This window comes from Lepisosteus oculatus, chromosome 7 (assembly GCF_040954835.1).
Source record: "Lepisosteus oculatus isolate fLepOcu1 chromosome 7, fLepOcu1.hap2, whole genome shotgun sequence".
In the NCBI taxonomy this organism is placed as follows: Eukaryota; Metazoa; Chordata; class Actinopteri; order Semionotiformes; family Lepisosteidae; genus Lepisosteus; species Lepisosteus oculatus.
The window spans coordinates 7,433,401-7,450,544 of NC_090702.1; the positions used below are offsets into that span (position 1 = coordinate 7,433,401).

Below are 17,144 nucleotides of genomic sequence, written 5' to 3' on the forward strand. Positions count from 1 at the left end.
CACCTATAGCAGTCTAAATAACTCTTAATAGATTGGCAGTTAATGATTTGATGACACAAGTTAGAATGACACTATATGAAGGGCTCACAGAACTTTGGGCGCAGATCCTTAATCTCACCTTATGAGTGAAAAAATACAATGTTTAAACTAAATAGAGAACTCAACCGAACGTAGAACTAAATTGGAAATGTGTACACATTTTTTTTTAGTGATGAAAATGCCGGTGCAGGGAAAAAAAAGTAGTTAATCTACTGGAATCAGGTAGCCTAAGCAAGAAAGATCTCTGGTAGATCAAAAGCTCAAGTCACAAGAATCCTAAAAGAATTGAAAAGGACTGACTTTGAGTATTGGATCCTCTGCTTAAGCATATAAATACCATCAGAATAGAGGTTATTAAATATTTTTTTTAAATATTGTAATATACTGTACCTGATAACGTACTGTATGCCAGATAGCATCCTATTGAAAGTACCAGTAATGCTAAAGTTTATAGTTTATTCTGTATTAATCAAAAAACACTTCTATAAGACTTTGACTAAACCCTTAAGGAATTAAGACCATTGTATCACACTTCATATCAGTGTAGGACCTCTTGGGATTTACAGAATGTTTAAGTATTGATTTATGTTGTATTTTCTGCATGGCTGCATTTATCAGCAAAATCATTTTCCTGTTGAAAAATGACAGTTCCCCATTACTGAGTCACACCAGCAGACAAAGAGAATGCAGCCCACATTTGCTTCATATAACAACTTCTAAGGGAAAAAAGGCTTTAGTCTAACACAGAAATAGATGTGTTGAGATTTGTCGCTGTAGAAGCCAACTGTAGAATCGTGTCTTGTTCTGCAGAAGCTCTTTTTTTAAAAGAGATTTTTTTTAAATCAAAGTGGTAAAGACATTTGGTGAGGAAAAAGGAGTTGTTTTTCGAAAGCACTGACTGCCACTTAAGGGAGTATCAAATTAGAGCAGTTTTTAATTTATGTTATTTACCAATCATTGCGGTTGATTCTGGCTGCAGTTTACACAACTCAATTTGATGGTTGCATTGGAGAAATCCGTTTTTAAATGTGTGGCATCTATCTGAGAAGAAATTAAGGTCTACTAATTAGTAATAAGCATGTTGCATGTTGCATGCTTTAGTCTGAAAAAGAGATAGTGCTTTATAATAATCACAACAGAGGTTTTCGGTTCTGTTTCTAGACTTTTCCATTTTTTTTTAACACTGAGTTGCTCCTGTAGCAAGTCAAGTGGGGTTAAGGAGTCCATTTAAAGGTTTTTTAAGCCTTCCAGAACGTTAACCATTTTCCGATAAGCTTGTTAAAAATAAAGGGGCTCTTTGGAGGTAAATTGTAAAACCTTAATGTTTAAAAGTATGACATTTACAAATGTTAAGTGGGCTATTAACTTTTATTTAAAAGGCTGGCGTTTCCTGTTTAACTTAACTCTGTCAAAGACCCAGGGAGTGGTGGGACCTGCAGATAGATACCCTCCAGTGCATGTTGCTATAGTAATGGACTTTAATGGCCTTAATAATTCCTTTGAATTTTTGGCCCAGGTGGCATTATCCCTGACAATGCATGCAATCTACAGAGCATTGAAAGACTCCTCACAGCTAATGGTATAACAGGTTTTTTAAACACAAAATAAAATTTTGACAGACTATTAATAAGTTGTGTAATTAATACTTTTTTGTAAATGGACTAAAACTCTACAAAACATGGATGAAATGCTGGAGGCCCAGATTGGCAGGAGTACCTGAAAAAAACTCAACACATATTTTGGAGACATCATAAGCATAATTAAATTATGCATTTAAGTTAAGAGGACAAAAATGGCACTATAACTTAAAGTCATAGCGCTGCAAAGTAAAACTGTACAACACATTATTAACATTGAATATTGACAAAATAAGGTAATTATATCTTATTTCTGGGAGTGTGATGCTTCCATGCATTGTACATAAAGTGTAACTCTAGATTAGGTCATTATTAGCAAAGATGTCACATATATAAAAGATAATTTTAGTCGTTTTCATATTTTCCTTACCCATGGGAGTACTTGTACATGAAAGGGTTACAGTAAGGCCTTATGTTGGCAGGTGATTTGGGCTTTATGCCCAAATCAGTGATTATTTAAATTGAAAAATTAGTTTTGGCTACTTTCTAAGGATTCTTACTTGAGCTTCTACTTGTCCATTGGCAGACATTAAAAAATAGTTTTTTTTTTGCTTTAATCTTCTTGTGGTGGGTGTGTGCTGAAGTTAAATTGAAATGTCTTTTGATCTTGATTGTGACTTTCCCTGCCACACATTTATAGCACATGCTTCCTCGGTTTAAAGTGTTCCAAGTGGGTTTGAAAGTGTTTGAAAAAGAACGTGCATGTTTATTTCAGTGTTAGACTAGATATTGATTCTCTGGGTTTTGCCGGGAGTTGGGGGGGAGGTGTTAATTCAGTATAGCAGCATGAAACACTGTGAGAAGTGGCAGTGCTGCAGTACAGATAGTCAGCATTCCTCCTAGAAGCGGGGACCTGTCAGAATGTCAAGCAGATATCCTGCAACCCAGGGATTTTCAGCTAGTGCCTAGGGACCTCGAAGTGATCCTTAGAAGTTAGCCCTCAGAAACACAGGGAAACGTTTCGCCTCAAGTCTAGCTTTAGAGACCTTTCAGCTGGGTGGTCTTGTGACAAATTTGTTGAGAAAGTGTCCCCACTCAACTCAGAAATGACTGAAAACCTCTGCTGAACCCAAGTCAACTGAAAACTGTAAAAACAACTATAACAGCGAGAGAGAACTTCAGAAAATACATGGTTGACTTTCTTTGCTACATGCAGTAATATCTTTAAAAGGCAACTTTTATACATTGTGTATTTGCAATTACAGTGAGAGAGACCTTCCACTAACTGCCTAACTTAAAAGCCACAATCATGGGTGGTTTGCCTACTTAGGAAGTACCAGGTCATTGTGGGTAGAAGATGTCATATCTTGGATGGAGTCCCAGAAGATGGAGCTCTGGCCTTAGGTTTCCTGTGAAGCTGAGGAAGGAGGGGGACCAAGTGGAATTTGTTTCTTTAAAACCATTACAACTACTGTAACTGATATCCACTGAGATAGAAGCACAGACCTGAAATTTGTCATCTTGACCTAATTGTGCTTATACCATTCAGCATGTGACATCATTATATGAGATACAATATCGGAATGCACAAATCCAAATGCAAGGATGAATGGGAACATTTCTAGGAAACTGAAGAAGTTTGGGAAATCTAGTTTTCCAAGAATTCTCTGAGTGTAAGAAAATTTGCAAACTAAAGGAGGTCATCAGCCTATTTTGATTATTCAGTCACTAGTGGAACACTCATGTATCTGAGGATGGGCTTCAATATTGTGATTGGGTAGTTTCAGCTTTCAGTAGGATAAATATTCATTTGTTGTTGGGTCCTTGATTTGCTATTGATCCTGAAATAATTTCCATTCAGTTCTGTGTTTGTAAGCACCAGGGAATAGTTGGGATACATGCATCACATTTACATTTTAAATGATTTTGTAGGAAATTGAAATAAAAACCCTTTGTATGAGCTTGCTCCATTGATCTCTCATCTATCTATTGTACTTGTCTTTAATTTGTAAGTTTGAAACGCAAATCTCACTGACCTATTGTGGAAACAGATCATTGATATGGATTTTTTTATCCACTATGCTTACACCTTTTTTCTGTAAGATGTCAAGATCAACAGCACGGGGAAAAGTCACAAACAGTTAGAAAAGTTTGCTGATGTATTGCTGATCAAACACAAGTTTGATCAGCAATAGATCACGGCTGTGCTTATTTCATATTAGAGCTCACCCTTCCCCTGCTCTCTTACTTTTCAATCTGAGACTGTCCTCAGTCCAGGATCTCTAAGCACAGCTCCAACACTTTCTAGTGTCATGAAACATTTAAAACTCGATTATGTTTCCACAAAAAACAGAATCCTCATTTGCTTGTTATGTGTGAATTCCTTAAAAATAGACTTGATGCATAAAACGTTTTGTATTCCAGTACAGCTAGAATGGGCTCCTAGTTTGAACAAAACATTCTCTTGATCGTGTTACACTTCTGCTCCTTTTTAAACCACAAAAGTGTTTAAATTGTGGTTTTAGAAATATAATGATAAAGATGAAATTTATATCCTTAAAATAAAACTATATATATATATTTGTCAGTCTGTTTATGCATGGGTTCTATATGCAACAGGTGTAGCTCTTGCTCTGCCCCTGCCGTGATTCGATCGTGGTTGATCGAGGGCTCGGAGCTGGCACAGCGCCACCCCCCAGACAGCAGCGAATCCCACTGTCCCAAAACACTGGGTCTGCTGCTGTGGCAGATTTCTACACTGTCTAGGTTTCAAGGGGGTGACATGACTTCAGTCACACTCACTGCATTAAGCCTTGTTACTTACACAGTATGTGAGGTTCTGTGTTCTGGACCTGTATTCGGTTTCTGAAAGGTCTACAGGTCCGACACTAGATCCAGGTTCTGGTATTTAATTCAAAAAAGCTTTAAATTTCCTTGTCAGTGGTGGTGCCTTACAAATGAGAATAAGTGTTCTACGTTGATGTTAAGCACTTCACATTTTAGAGCACTGACAATGCCGTTGGTCCTTGAGCATCCCCTCTCTCCTGTTCACGTTGAGCTCTGGTACCTCATGAGTTACTAATTAAGTGCTGGATTGGGACCACAGCATAATGTATTTTTAAGCAGGTTCAGTCACCCCTTTTTAAGAGCTGGCTTAAAGCTCTGTTATTTATTCTAGTCTACCATGCTAATTCAATCATTTCTACAGTACACTGTCTGTTTGTCTGTGTTTGTTTGAATTTTGGGATGCATTTGAATATTTCACATTAGTCATGACCATTGGAGTATAGCCCTATTGCATTCTCCATACAAGGAAAATGTCTGCTTCAAAGCAGCAATGCATGTGGTATTAACTATCACTCTGGGAGGCATTCCACCTACTGTGATGGGAGGGAATTCAATAAACCATGTTCCTGTGTTTGGATTATTCTTTTTTTTTCCCCCAAAGATCTGCCCGAAAACCCATAAAAGAGAAACAAATTGCACAAGTTAACCCAAGAGATAATAAAGGTCTGGACTGGAATCTATTGTATATGGGTGAAGAGTGATCTCAGCCCATGAAACATTTCAAGGTCCAACACCAGTTAGGCTATTTAAGCTCTGGAACTTTCCAGCTAGCGCCAGCGAAGCCATAAAATCTCAAATCCTGTGCTGCCATTAGTGTGGTTAGGTCAACTTTTAGTAGAGCTGTTGGAATATTCTTGTTCTTCTGGTCAAGTTTATTAAGACATTAAGAATTATTAAGACATTATTGGAGAAGAAAAAACAGAAAGATGACAAAGTGGCCTGAATTCAAAATGTGAAGAACAAGAGGGAAATAAACCAGTCTGGCAGAGTCTAGGGGCATGCTGCGAGTGAGCTCAGCTCCTGCGAGGAATTGCAGAGAAAAGAGCGATTTTCTCCAACGGCTCCCAAAGAAGGCCTTTAATTTCTTCACTTGAAAAGAGGGCCATTTCCTGTTCAAAGAATCATTGTTTGCTCTCAAAATAAAATATAACATTCAAGATTTGGAAGGGGAGAGTTTTTTATGCAGATTTATTGAATTGGGCCTGATGGGTTTAGCAGGCGCTTGTGCAACAGTAATGTGAAGACAAGCTGGAGGAGGTGAAGGCCGAGGAGGGCAGCCATCATCTTCTCTCCCCGCACAAAGGGGTCGAGGGAATAGTCAGCTTTTTTTCTTATTATTATTCATTTTTTCCCCTTCTAAATAAATTACAGAAATTCGGAAAGAAGCACGGCGAGGGGAAGGATAGTGTCTTGTGTGTGTCGGGTGATGAGTGATGAGGGTCCCTCTTGAAGTGCCAAGCATAAGCGGAAAGGGTTGCCTTGTTCAGGAAATGTAAGCTGTCTCCCGTGAAACACCCAGCCCCAAAAGCATTAGAAACAACCAAGGAGTCCCCTGAGGAAGAAGCTGACCAGCTGCTGATGTTGTAATTTATACTTATGTCCGATAGAAGAGTCAATTTTTGAAGGCAGTTGTCTTAACTGTAGTCGTTTCTCTTTGGTTGTCTATCATTTAACTTCCCATTGTTGGCTGAGACGGCATTGGGCTATAACACAACAAATTTGAAATTTGCTGGTCTTTGCAGGGAGACATATGTTTCAGAACCATTTTATTAATTTCTAGTTTTGCAGATGGCAGGCTCTTGTATATAAACCACTTGTAAAAAGGCTTATTCCATTCTGAAAGGAAAAGAAAAGAGACACAAAGTTTCGGCTGTGGAGCCTTTTTCAAGTGACAAAATCTGTTCCTTTTCAGCCTATGCTTGCTGATGCAGCTACCTACTTCAATTTATTTAATATTAGCTTTAATAACAGTTTGTTTCAGCTCAGTCAAGTAACATTTAAGCAAGGGCCGGTAACTCACAAAAGCAGAAGGAATCCATCATATGTACAATGTGTTTTTTTGTGCATCAGTTTCATCAGCACAATGCGCCTTTGCTCTTCAACTCCTCTTTAGAGATAGAGGTAGTGGTCTGGCTAATGTGAGGTGTGCAGACATTAATGGCCACAGCTTTAACACCCCACCCAAATGGAACGAATGTCAGTGAGGGGTTGTTGGTTCAGCTTGAACATTATTGTTCTGCCCTTTGAGGAATTCATTTGTGATGTAAAAGTGCTATACAAACACAATAGTGACAACTGACTGTCCTGTCACGTCTGGTGGCCATTGACCCATGACCTTTGAAAGAAGGGAACTGGTCTGCTTTAAAGATAATCCAGCATTGACATGATTAGGGACCAAGTTGCTTCTGCAACAAGTAATACAAGTCAGAGTAACATCTGTGTATCGTAAACATGACAATATCCATGGCAGCTTATTACAAGCAAATTGTATTGAAATTGTAAATTATTATTATCATTAAAAAAGTTTCACAAAAACTGAAATTCACTTAAAATAAAACAAGTTTAAGTACCTGAAGATGGCTCCTCCTATCCAATGTGGAATTAAATTTTACTTTTTTCAATTTAAAACCCAGGACTCTGTCTTTGGCACTTGGCATGTAAATATTTATTCAGTTTAGTGAAACTAGTGCTTTCTGCAATTCTAAAAACTGTTTAAAAGGCCACTTCTTCCAAGTTCAGGTGAAAATACCCATGTTTGTCATTAAGTCTCATTTACTGTAATTCATGTTGTTCAGAATCTTCAAAAACACTTCTTATCTATAATACTTATCAAATCTTCAGTATTTGACTCAGTTCTTCCAGATGTTTCAGACATCATATATTCCTCTCTACACATCCATAAATTTTAAAGGCTGCTTTTTTCCTGCAAAACCCGTTAGTAAGAAAGAAAATTACAGTAGATCACCATTAAATTGTTTCTGCGCAAAGGACATTCATAGTGAAAAGAACAAAACAATGAAAACCTCAAGATATTGGCAGAGCAATGTCTGTGTGCAATACACAGGATTTGTTTTAAATGAAGGACAAAAAGTTCAAAAAGGTTATTAAATCTTGCGTAACAGCCACTGATTAATATCAGTTGTAATATATTGGAATTGACTCTCTCCACTAAGAAAATATAAAAAGCTACTTATATTGCACACTTATGTTTCTTTTAGCCTTTTTCCTTGCCTTCTATGATGTTGAAAGCTACGTTTAGTGTCTGGTTTTCATCAGATTAATGTACTGTAACAATCAGAGAAGGAAAACCTAATTTCTTCAAATAAGAATCTGATCTACTGTAAAGCTGAATTAGAAACAACATTTACTACTTCAGTAGAAGCTATGACATCAATTCAAATGGTCACTCATTTAAGAAGTACGACCATTGCTGTATTTTATTAGTGAGTGTGGAGAAATGCCTCGTTGCCTCATTAAAATGTAGATTACCAAAGGAGGAACTGATCAATTTTATTGTTTTACCAAATTTAGAATAGCAGGTTATCGTTGTCATTCCCATACAAATTGGAATATCCTACTGTGTGTTCAGCTGTGAGCCACAGGGCAGAATGAGGAAGTGTATGCAAACTCCTCCAACCTTCTCACCTTCAAGCTGCTCGTCTTTTTACATGTCACAGGCACCACAGCCCCTTGCTGCAGAAGAGGTGCCTCCCTCACCGACAGCACCACGACTTGCAAATATACAGGAGGCCGAAGCACTTTCTGTGTCCCTAAGAGGGGCCTGGACAACTAATTCCACCCTTCCCTGGGTAGTACTAGGCCAATCATGCACCATGACTGTGACTTTGGGAATCCCAGTCACAGTCAGCTAGTCACATGACCCAGTCTCAAACGCCTAGAACTCAACCTGTACTTGGATGATGACATCTACCATTTGAGGCAGTAAGGAAACCCTGGCTTGGCCTGTTTTTGTCCACAGCACTTGCGTACATGTGGTACATAGATATCAGCCTTTTATGAGGAGTCTCTGAATGATACGTAGGTCAAACTGTCAGATAATGATGTGTTTGTGATTGCTCTGTTTTGTGTTAAGTGTTGGGATTACAAGCAAGTTTTTATGTTCCCTGTGGGCAATACCATAGACAAATTAGATGGGGCACTGGCTCTGGTATGGGTTTGCATCAAGCCTGTGCTGAAACACAGTATTTGAATGTCGGATTTATTTATTTTTTTGCTGCTTCTACTTTTGACCAAGCTTTGAAAATAGAGCAGGGTCCTATGACTAACCTCCACAGGGAGTCCGTGAACTTTTAATTTCTTTGCTGCTGTACAATACCAGTTAATTAATTATGTCTCCTCAATGGATCTGTCACTTCATCAGACCTCCCTGCTTCCCCACCTCTTGTGCGGGGGCAGCTTTTAAAGAGATTTTACGCCTGCTTAGCTCACAGCTTGAAGTGTCCTCCTCACAAGCTGGCCTGATTGTAAAGTGTCTTTCTGCACAAGACGTGAACAACAGCAGTCTTGAACAGAATCGGGAATGAACTGAAATGCTTTTGCTTTTCTGTTGAATATGAGTGGCTGTGATGTCCCCTTCAGGCTTCACCAGCTGCAGACGATTAAGAGCCATGAAAGAACGCAGGTATTTTGTGGTTACTGATGAGCACAATTTAAAGATTGACTAGTTTAGGTTGTAATCTGGTTAAAAACAAACATAAAAACCTGTGAAATTCCCAAAAATGAGTCCAGTGTGATATAACCATCCCCCTCATCTGCGCACATGAAGTGAGCACGCTGTGGCACTGAACCAATTAAAATGTCTCATTCTCAATCTATCGGAAAAAAATAAAAATATGTAGGACTTTTAAAACATGATCACTGTGTATATACTGTATCTTACGGTACATAGTCGTGACAATTCACCTCCTTGAAACTTGGCGGAAAAAGGTCAACATCCAAAACCTCATTATCAAGTGTGAAACACTTCTTCGTATTGCAACCCAGAATGCAAACACTCAAAGATACCTGACCAGATGTAGCGTGTACCCATGTGTTGAGGCACACTTCATAGATTTTTTTTGAAGATTTATGGACACACAGTAGTGTACCCTGAACTCAAGGTTGTAATTTGCTCTTTAGAGTCATTAATGTCCCATTATGACAACATCGTAGCATGTTACAGTATTTGTGTAAGGCCCAGGAGACAGTAAAATGTAAGGTATAGTGATAAGGAGTGTGAATGATTACACACACAGTTTCTTTTGCATTGAAGTTTCCGTACATTATGTGCATAGTCGAGCTAATGTTGGAGTCTATTAAGAGGATTAGGCCTTGTAAAAAATAAACAACCATTAGTGTTGAATTGTGTTTTTCTTGTTAAACAGCAGAAATATAAGTTACTAAAACATAAGGTTGACTTATCAGAGCTTTATACTGCCGAGTGGGTTGCAGAACCTACGGTATGTTTAACTACAGTTTTTTTACTGCCAGGTTTAATAACTTGTATACTTCCCCTCCTGGACTGCTCTGTACCATGAAGTCCATTAGAGATTTGTCAAAACTCCAGTGCAGTAGCTGTCATCTTTGTGATCCACATCTTTGGTGTGGAGTCACACTGTGATCTGTATGTACTCTTCTGCAAACTATCCTCTCTGTAATACTATTGGTGCTTGGACAGTCCTGCTGTTTGCCAAACTACACCTCCTAGTTGAAAAGTGGGTGTAATGTATCAGATGAGGTGTGTTAACTTCCAGAGATTTAATAGGATATTTTTAAAGCTGTTACCTAATCGATCATCCGTAGATGCTTTCAAGAGAGTCCTAATTCTTTAGTTGAAGTGTGGAGTATGAAATTTTATTTAAATTGTTCCTCTGATCCAGAACTTGGGGACTGCTCCTCTGCCTTGGTCTATAGCAAACAAACATCCATGGCTGTATAGACCTGCAGTACTGAGCAGTGAAGAACTGTACAGAACAATCTTATTTTCTATGATTTAGGAGTGTCAGTGGCAGCACAAAGGCCCATAACACGAGCATCAGCTCTGCACTATGGGTGTTACTGCATGTCAGCTGTCTCACATGATTTTCTGTTCTTCAAACCAAACTTTGTCCACCAAGAAAATCTGTAAAATGTGTACAGTTTGGTTTTTGTATCCAGTGTGTTTTTTGAAGCCATTGTTACTGATATGGGTGTTAGCTTTATGATCCAAGAATCCTACTGGAACACGTAACTACTTCTAGGGACATAATATGGGTCTCCCTAAATGTTTAGTTTTCAGAACTCCTTCCATATCATCATTTTATTTCCTACAAATGAAAGAACAACTCAGCTGTAGAGTTGATCTTAATTATTTGCCTTACATACAAAGGCAAAAAGCTGTTATGTTTCAGTTTTTTTTAGATGCAATGGGTCATTATTCTTCATTTTCAGAAACTTTCACCACATCTTGTGAGTCTCTCTACTTCACATCCCCAGTAATAAGATATGTGTAGGACTGAAAGAAAAGTAACCTTGTATCAAGAATTTCTCTCTCTTCTAGTTAACATCGATCATTATTGTTTATTTTTCTGTCAATTTACATATCTCTACACCATTGATCTTTCAGCATGCATCACCCAACGTAGCTTGATCCCTTTATTAATGTACATACAGTATATTCTGCTGTAGGCATCAGTGAAAAGCAGTAACCCATCCAGTTTTAAGCTCTGGAAACTTGATGGAAAAGCTTTTTAAGCAGATTGTAAACTACACTTTTTATCAGTAAAAGATCATTGGAACTTAAAAGCTTTCATTACTTAGAATATCCCAGTTTAAGACTGGCACTGTGCAGTAAAAGGTCAGTCAGACCATCTGCAGAGTCACCATCCTTTTATGACTTATTTATCGATCATTAAAGCATTGCATTGATGTCATCATTTGCTCTCACAGTGGATTATTTCATTGAATCATACAGTACAAACATTTGAGCTGGACAATAACTGTGAGAGTAGCTTTTTCCTCAGAGGACACAGTCACTCATCACATATCATTTGGGGGGCAGCTGGCAGTCCAGAGATCATTCTGGGAGAGCCAGTAGGAATTTTCACCAAGATGACTCTGCCCGTGACAAAACCGCAGGTCAAAGGAGGGGGCTAATGTGTCAGTCGGGAGATAATTCAAGTTCTTCCTTTTTAGAACACGGTTAGGCATAGTCATTAGTCCTAAACGATCTCAGCTTTTCAGCTTTGAGATTGCCCTTATTTAGAAAGTACTGCACGTTTCCCTTGATATAGTAAAGATGTATTACTGGATTATGTTGTACATATCTTGATATCTTCCGAGAATAAGACCTGTAGTTCTACCTGCCAGAGAGAATGCAGATAGCAGAAATTATTTTTTATATTATTTAATGAAGTGCCTCAAGCTGTTTTAGAATCTGAAAGTATAATTTTCTAACATGTTTTTAATGAAACAGTGTCTTGCTTTTTATGCAGTCTACGTGTTCCATGGTTGAAAAGACATTCGGGCTTGCTGTCTTTTTTTTGGGCAGTCCAAGCAAACTAATTTTTCAACAAAATGTGGGCTCTGTGTATAGTTAGTTGATGTCTTTTAACATTATCCTTGTTAAATTTTCCCTTTTTAAGCCAAAGAAAATTACTTTAATAACTTTACAGACCTGCCAAACATTCTGTTTTCTACGGTAAAAAAACTATGGGTTTTGGATCATCGCCGTTAAATACAATTTTAAAGTAGTTTCAAAGTTGTCTGACGCAGTGAAACCCCTTTCTATAAACAGGGTAGAAAAAGAAAAAATTTAAAAAGTTTTCAAAAATCACATGGAATTTGTGACTTTTGTATTTTCTTTCGTGTGTGTGTGCTGGTATGCATTGGTGTGTCAATTTCTTTAAGTGCTCATCAAGCTGATGAAGAACAGAGCCTTGGAAATGGCATGTTTTTCTTTTTTTTTTCTTGGACTTTTTTTGTCCATTTCAGAGTTCTGGTTGATAGTGTCTAGCTTCAAAGGAAACAATTTTAGGCTCTGTGAGCTCCACCAGCTGTGCTCTGGACACTTGTAAGTCAGTTGAATTAGGAGGACATCATATTTTTTAGACTTAATATAATATAATGCTTAAGGGTAGAGGGAATTCTTTGTCACAATACCCTTGCCAGCCTCATGTGATACTGGAAAAAAAATGGTCAAACTGATTTCCTTCTCTCCTTAAATTTTGATTCCTCAGAAAAAATCAAAATTTCTGTTCAAATTCTTGTCTGTTGTTGTTCGTCTCCATTAATTAATGTGGATAATTGTGCCTTTTACTGGGTACCTTCCTGCAGAGCTGTGAGAAACACTAAAAAGTGTTTTTAAAAAAAAGAATTACTCAAGTAATCCTTCAACTATGTTTCTAAAAAGATTAGATCAGAGTCTTTAATACCTAAGCTTGCACAACAAAACATCTGTACTCCCTTTAAGAACCCCATACTTTCTTCTGAAAGAACAGGCATGGATGTGTTGTCGTGAACTACAGAAAAGCAGTGCCTGGGAGCTGTTCAGCAGCAGTCAAGCCTTGGGTTTGAAGGCTGATCTGTTTGAGAGTGCGTTAATTCACTGCGCTAGCCAGTCGGCCAAGTGCTAAATCATTCCCAGACGGCTGGCTCTCACAGATCACTCCTTTAGACTCCTCCAGCTTCTTTATGCTGCACCTGTCAGGCGTTTCCTGCGACCTCTGACCCCAGCGGAACTTCAGCTGAGGGCTTGTGGAATGCCGGGCTGAAGCTTCAGGTCTGATCCCGGAGTGAAGCAGGAGCTGCCATGGTCTTCTGCATTGCACTAATACTCCCTGGAGACCTCTTACCTCTCCGTGCATCGGGAGCTCAGTGTTTCACATTATTGCCTTTTATTCATTTTGTTCCTTTTACTTATTTTGCGCTTCGTAAGCGCATTGCTCTTAAGGGGAGGGGGGAGGTTACTATTCTTCAGAAAGAGCCGGCATCTTGTTCATCGTGAGTAATATCTTGCGTCGTGTGCTGTAATTTATAAAAAGGAGCACAGTGATCGTATGAGTAAATGATAAAGTGATAAACTCTGAGTACTATGCTGTCTTTTTAAATTACCTACATGCTCAAGTCCTTTTTTCATTCTGAGTGTGTATAAGGATTTCTCTTGAAAACATGTGTTTGGCATTTGTGAGTGTAGATAGTTGTAATGATGGGAGAAACAAAACTTTTAGTTTTGTTCAATTGTTCCTTGTTTCGCCATGCAGTCAGCCCCCATGTCTGAACATCTGTGTGCTTCCAGAATTATCTGGCAGAGTTGCAGCTGTTCTGATCCATATGTTTTTGTCACAAGTGCTGCTGTGGACAGCCACATTGATTATCAGTCTCCCATTAATTGTTTTAAAAGAAAAAGAAGGCAGACATCAGGAAAAAAAAAATTAAGCCTCTGGCCTCCCTCTTCTCTCTCCCGTGATGCAGCTGGAGGCGGAACTTGAGAAGTGCGAGAAGGAGAGTGCCGAGCTGCAGGAGTACGCCAACTCAGTGCTGCAACAGATCGCCGACCACTGCCCCGACATCCTGGAGCAGGTCGTCAACGCCCTGGAGGAGTCGTCGTGACAACCTGCTGGGCTGACGCCTGCCTCCCAGGCCCATCACTCTCTTGCCTGCTCCCATACTGCCACATTGCCCTCTGGGAGCTCGTGAGTGTGCGTTCGAGTTTTACATCAGAAGAGGATTAGAGAAGAGCGCAGCCGTCGAATCCCACTTGAATTGGGCTAAAGAAATGGCAAACAGAAATACCAACTTTAAAATTAAGATTTTAGTTTTGTCCACAGTTTAGTTTTGAGGCTCAGCTTGATTACTTTCAGAAATAAGTGCTCATGAGCGAAGATAAAGGTCGCTCATGAGCTGCCCAATAGAAAAGGTAGAAAAGTTTAATTGTCAGTTTCCGTGTATTTTTTGTATCCTGCACCTTCTAACTCTGCTGCTGTCTGTCAGTAGCAACACACCTGAGTGTAGCTCCTGAGACAGATCAACTGCACAATTTCAGTTTCTTCAGAACTGAACACTAGAATACAAAGCTTTGCCTGATCATCACAGGATACAAATATACACTATATATACAAGCTGACATATAAATATCAAATTGTACACTTTTTCTATTGACTGTCATAAGAGTCAAATAATAACCACACCTCCTTACCTAGGCCAAATTTACATTACAAATATGAGGATTGATTACAATTCTTTTACAGGGCTTCACTGCTGAAAGCTTAAAATATACCCGTATGTTATTCAGGAAAGCTCAGTTGAATGTCTAGCCATGTGGCATCCAAAAGAGATTTAACATTGACAGATTTTATAATCTCTAGGTGCAACAGCATTGTCAAGAAAACAAGGTGACAGTTTTAGTTTTGCATGCATGCTGTTTTATTTTATTGTTTTTTTTCTCTTTGTTCACTTTTAAAATCTTTAAAACCAATCTATTATTTAAAGCTGTTACAAACTGTTGTAAAAGGCAAATTGAAAAGTTACTAACAGTTGTGACAGGTCACTTTTCCGTGGCTATAATAATGTTACTTGACACAAGGCCTTTGAATTTCATTATGATATAGGAAAATTAAAAGCTCTGGGGTGAAAGTTTTAGCTTTGCAGACGTAGCTCTGAAAACATCAGAATAGATCATATCAGAATTTCACCTGGAGTTGTTACTACAAGTGTGCTGAATACAGAAGATTCGAGCTCTGAAGTCTTTTGTTGACCAACATATTTCAATTCAAGGGAGGGCTGCACTTTTAAATGACCATTTGGCACTAATGTGCTATTCATCCCGCATTTTTTAATTGTATGTACAGTCTTTTAGACTTGTTAACAAAAGCAAGGTATTGTTTCACCTTCATCCATTGACATAAGCTTTACAAATAAATAAATCTTAATAGCTACTGTGGGAACTGGGGAGAGCACTTTGTTAATTATTTTGTTACTGACATATCAATGCAGAATTGCCAAATGAATGGGCAACCAGTAGCACAATGCAGCTCTGCTCTGCTACTGAGATTACAGAAATCTATGATGTGTAAAAGAGTTCTCAACAGGTCTTGCTGATGGCAATTAAAAACTGTATTAGAATTCAAAGCTTAACTTGACTTGAAAGAGTAGACATTACCTTGAATTAAAAGAGACCAGAAGATTATAGACACACATCTCTCTAAAAGTGTAACCCTCTTTGAATTAAATGCATCATTCACAAAAGGAGCTTGAAACTATTTGGTAACAGTCTGTATGCTAGCTATCCATTTAAACCATAATTTAAATGATACTATATTATTACTCATACTAATCATTTGGATAAGGTAACATTCTCTTCATGGTGTTGAAAAACATTATATAAATGCCTTTTATTTGCAAATTTTTGCTGCTATTTTTTGTTTTGTTATTGTTTTCATGGTTTCATGAAACAAAGATCTACCAATTTCCTGGTCACCCTTAGTGATACCATGTTGTCTTTGGATGAAAAGAACTGTTATCTAATTTTGTGTTGTAATTGTTCATTTGTACATAGGACCTCAGTGCTGTATCTTCATGGGAGTTTTCTTTTTTAACCATCCATTAAAAAAAGTTAAACTCGCACATAAAAACAATTGGGGTTTCATAGTTCTTGGCTGAGGAAATAGACACTTGACTGAATGTAGCTAAGCAGACTAACTCTGTGGAGATGAACTGGCTGTATTTTAATTGTAAAATGTTCTATAAACTGCTGACAAACAGGTGCAATGTGTCAAACAGCTTATTCCCGAAAGGTTCCTGTATTCCCTCGGCTTACAGCAAATCTACATCTGTTTCCTACGATGTTTATGAGTGAAAAATAATCACAAAAAGCATTGAAATAAAGATAAATTAAACAAGAGTGCACCCCTGAAGGCAGCCAAGTGACATTATAAAATTATACCTCAATCAAGGCAGTTCGTTAATCTTATTACGTCCCATTTGTGTGAAGGAAGAAAACATTGGGTTTTTTTTAAATATCAACTTAATTGGGAATTTTTTTAGAAGATGTATATTAAAAGTATTTGTTTACCAACTTTGTTTAGCTACATCTAAATAACATCAAATGAATCTGTGGCATTGTTCTGGCATAGAATATCTATTGACATCCACCAGATCCCAGTGCGTTTAAAACTGGTTATTTTGCAAGATGTAGAATAGTTCTTGTACTCTGGTGTTATTTTTAAACTGCTAAGTAACAAACACTTATAGGTCTTTTGGCTACCAGTCTTCCAAACAGGTAGGAACTGATCCAGGCCACGCTGTTCTGTTCAGTTAAAAATACTTAGAACTTTTTCCCCTGCACAAGCACTGTATCACTTGCACATGCTGTAAGTTTTCTGGTTTTGTGTTGGGTTTTCATCATCCTGATCTGGGTGTTTAGTTGTGTTTTTTTTGATAATTTGGATCAATCTGACTCCCAGGAAACAGGCTCGTGTCTTATATACAGTAATAACAGTGGGCCTTGCAAGCAACAAAGAATATACTAGTAAAGTTTGCATCACACAATACTACTTGAATGGTAGAATGGAGAAGTAACTTACAAGATTTCATATAGAGTACAGATGTTGTCATGTATAGACATAAAGTAGATTGTTATGACTCTGCAGGCATTATTCTGCATCTACAAAATGTTATTCTAAAGGCGGTGTCCCAATATAGCAA

General features: G+C 38.1%; 1 protein-coding gene across 8 annotated transcripts in view; it reads left to right on the forward strand.

Moving 5' to 3' along the window:
* The window catches only part of erc1b (ELKS/RAB6-interacting/CAST family member 1b), a 342,306-nt gene extending 326,102 nt beyond the window's left edge, over positions 1–16,204 (forward strand). For all 8 annotated transcript variants that reach the window (XM_069192087.1, XM_069192086.1, XM_069192090.1 and 5 more), the window contains one exon: positions 13,914–16,204. In XM_069192087.1, the coding sequence (XP_069048188.1) occupies positions 13,914–14,051 (138 nt within the window). In that variant the 3' untranslated portion in view covers positions 14,052–16,204. The remainder of the gene's footprint in view (positions 1–13,913) is intronic.
* The last annotated feature ends 940 nt before the right edge of the window (positions 16,205–17,144 follow it).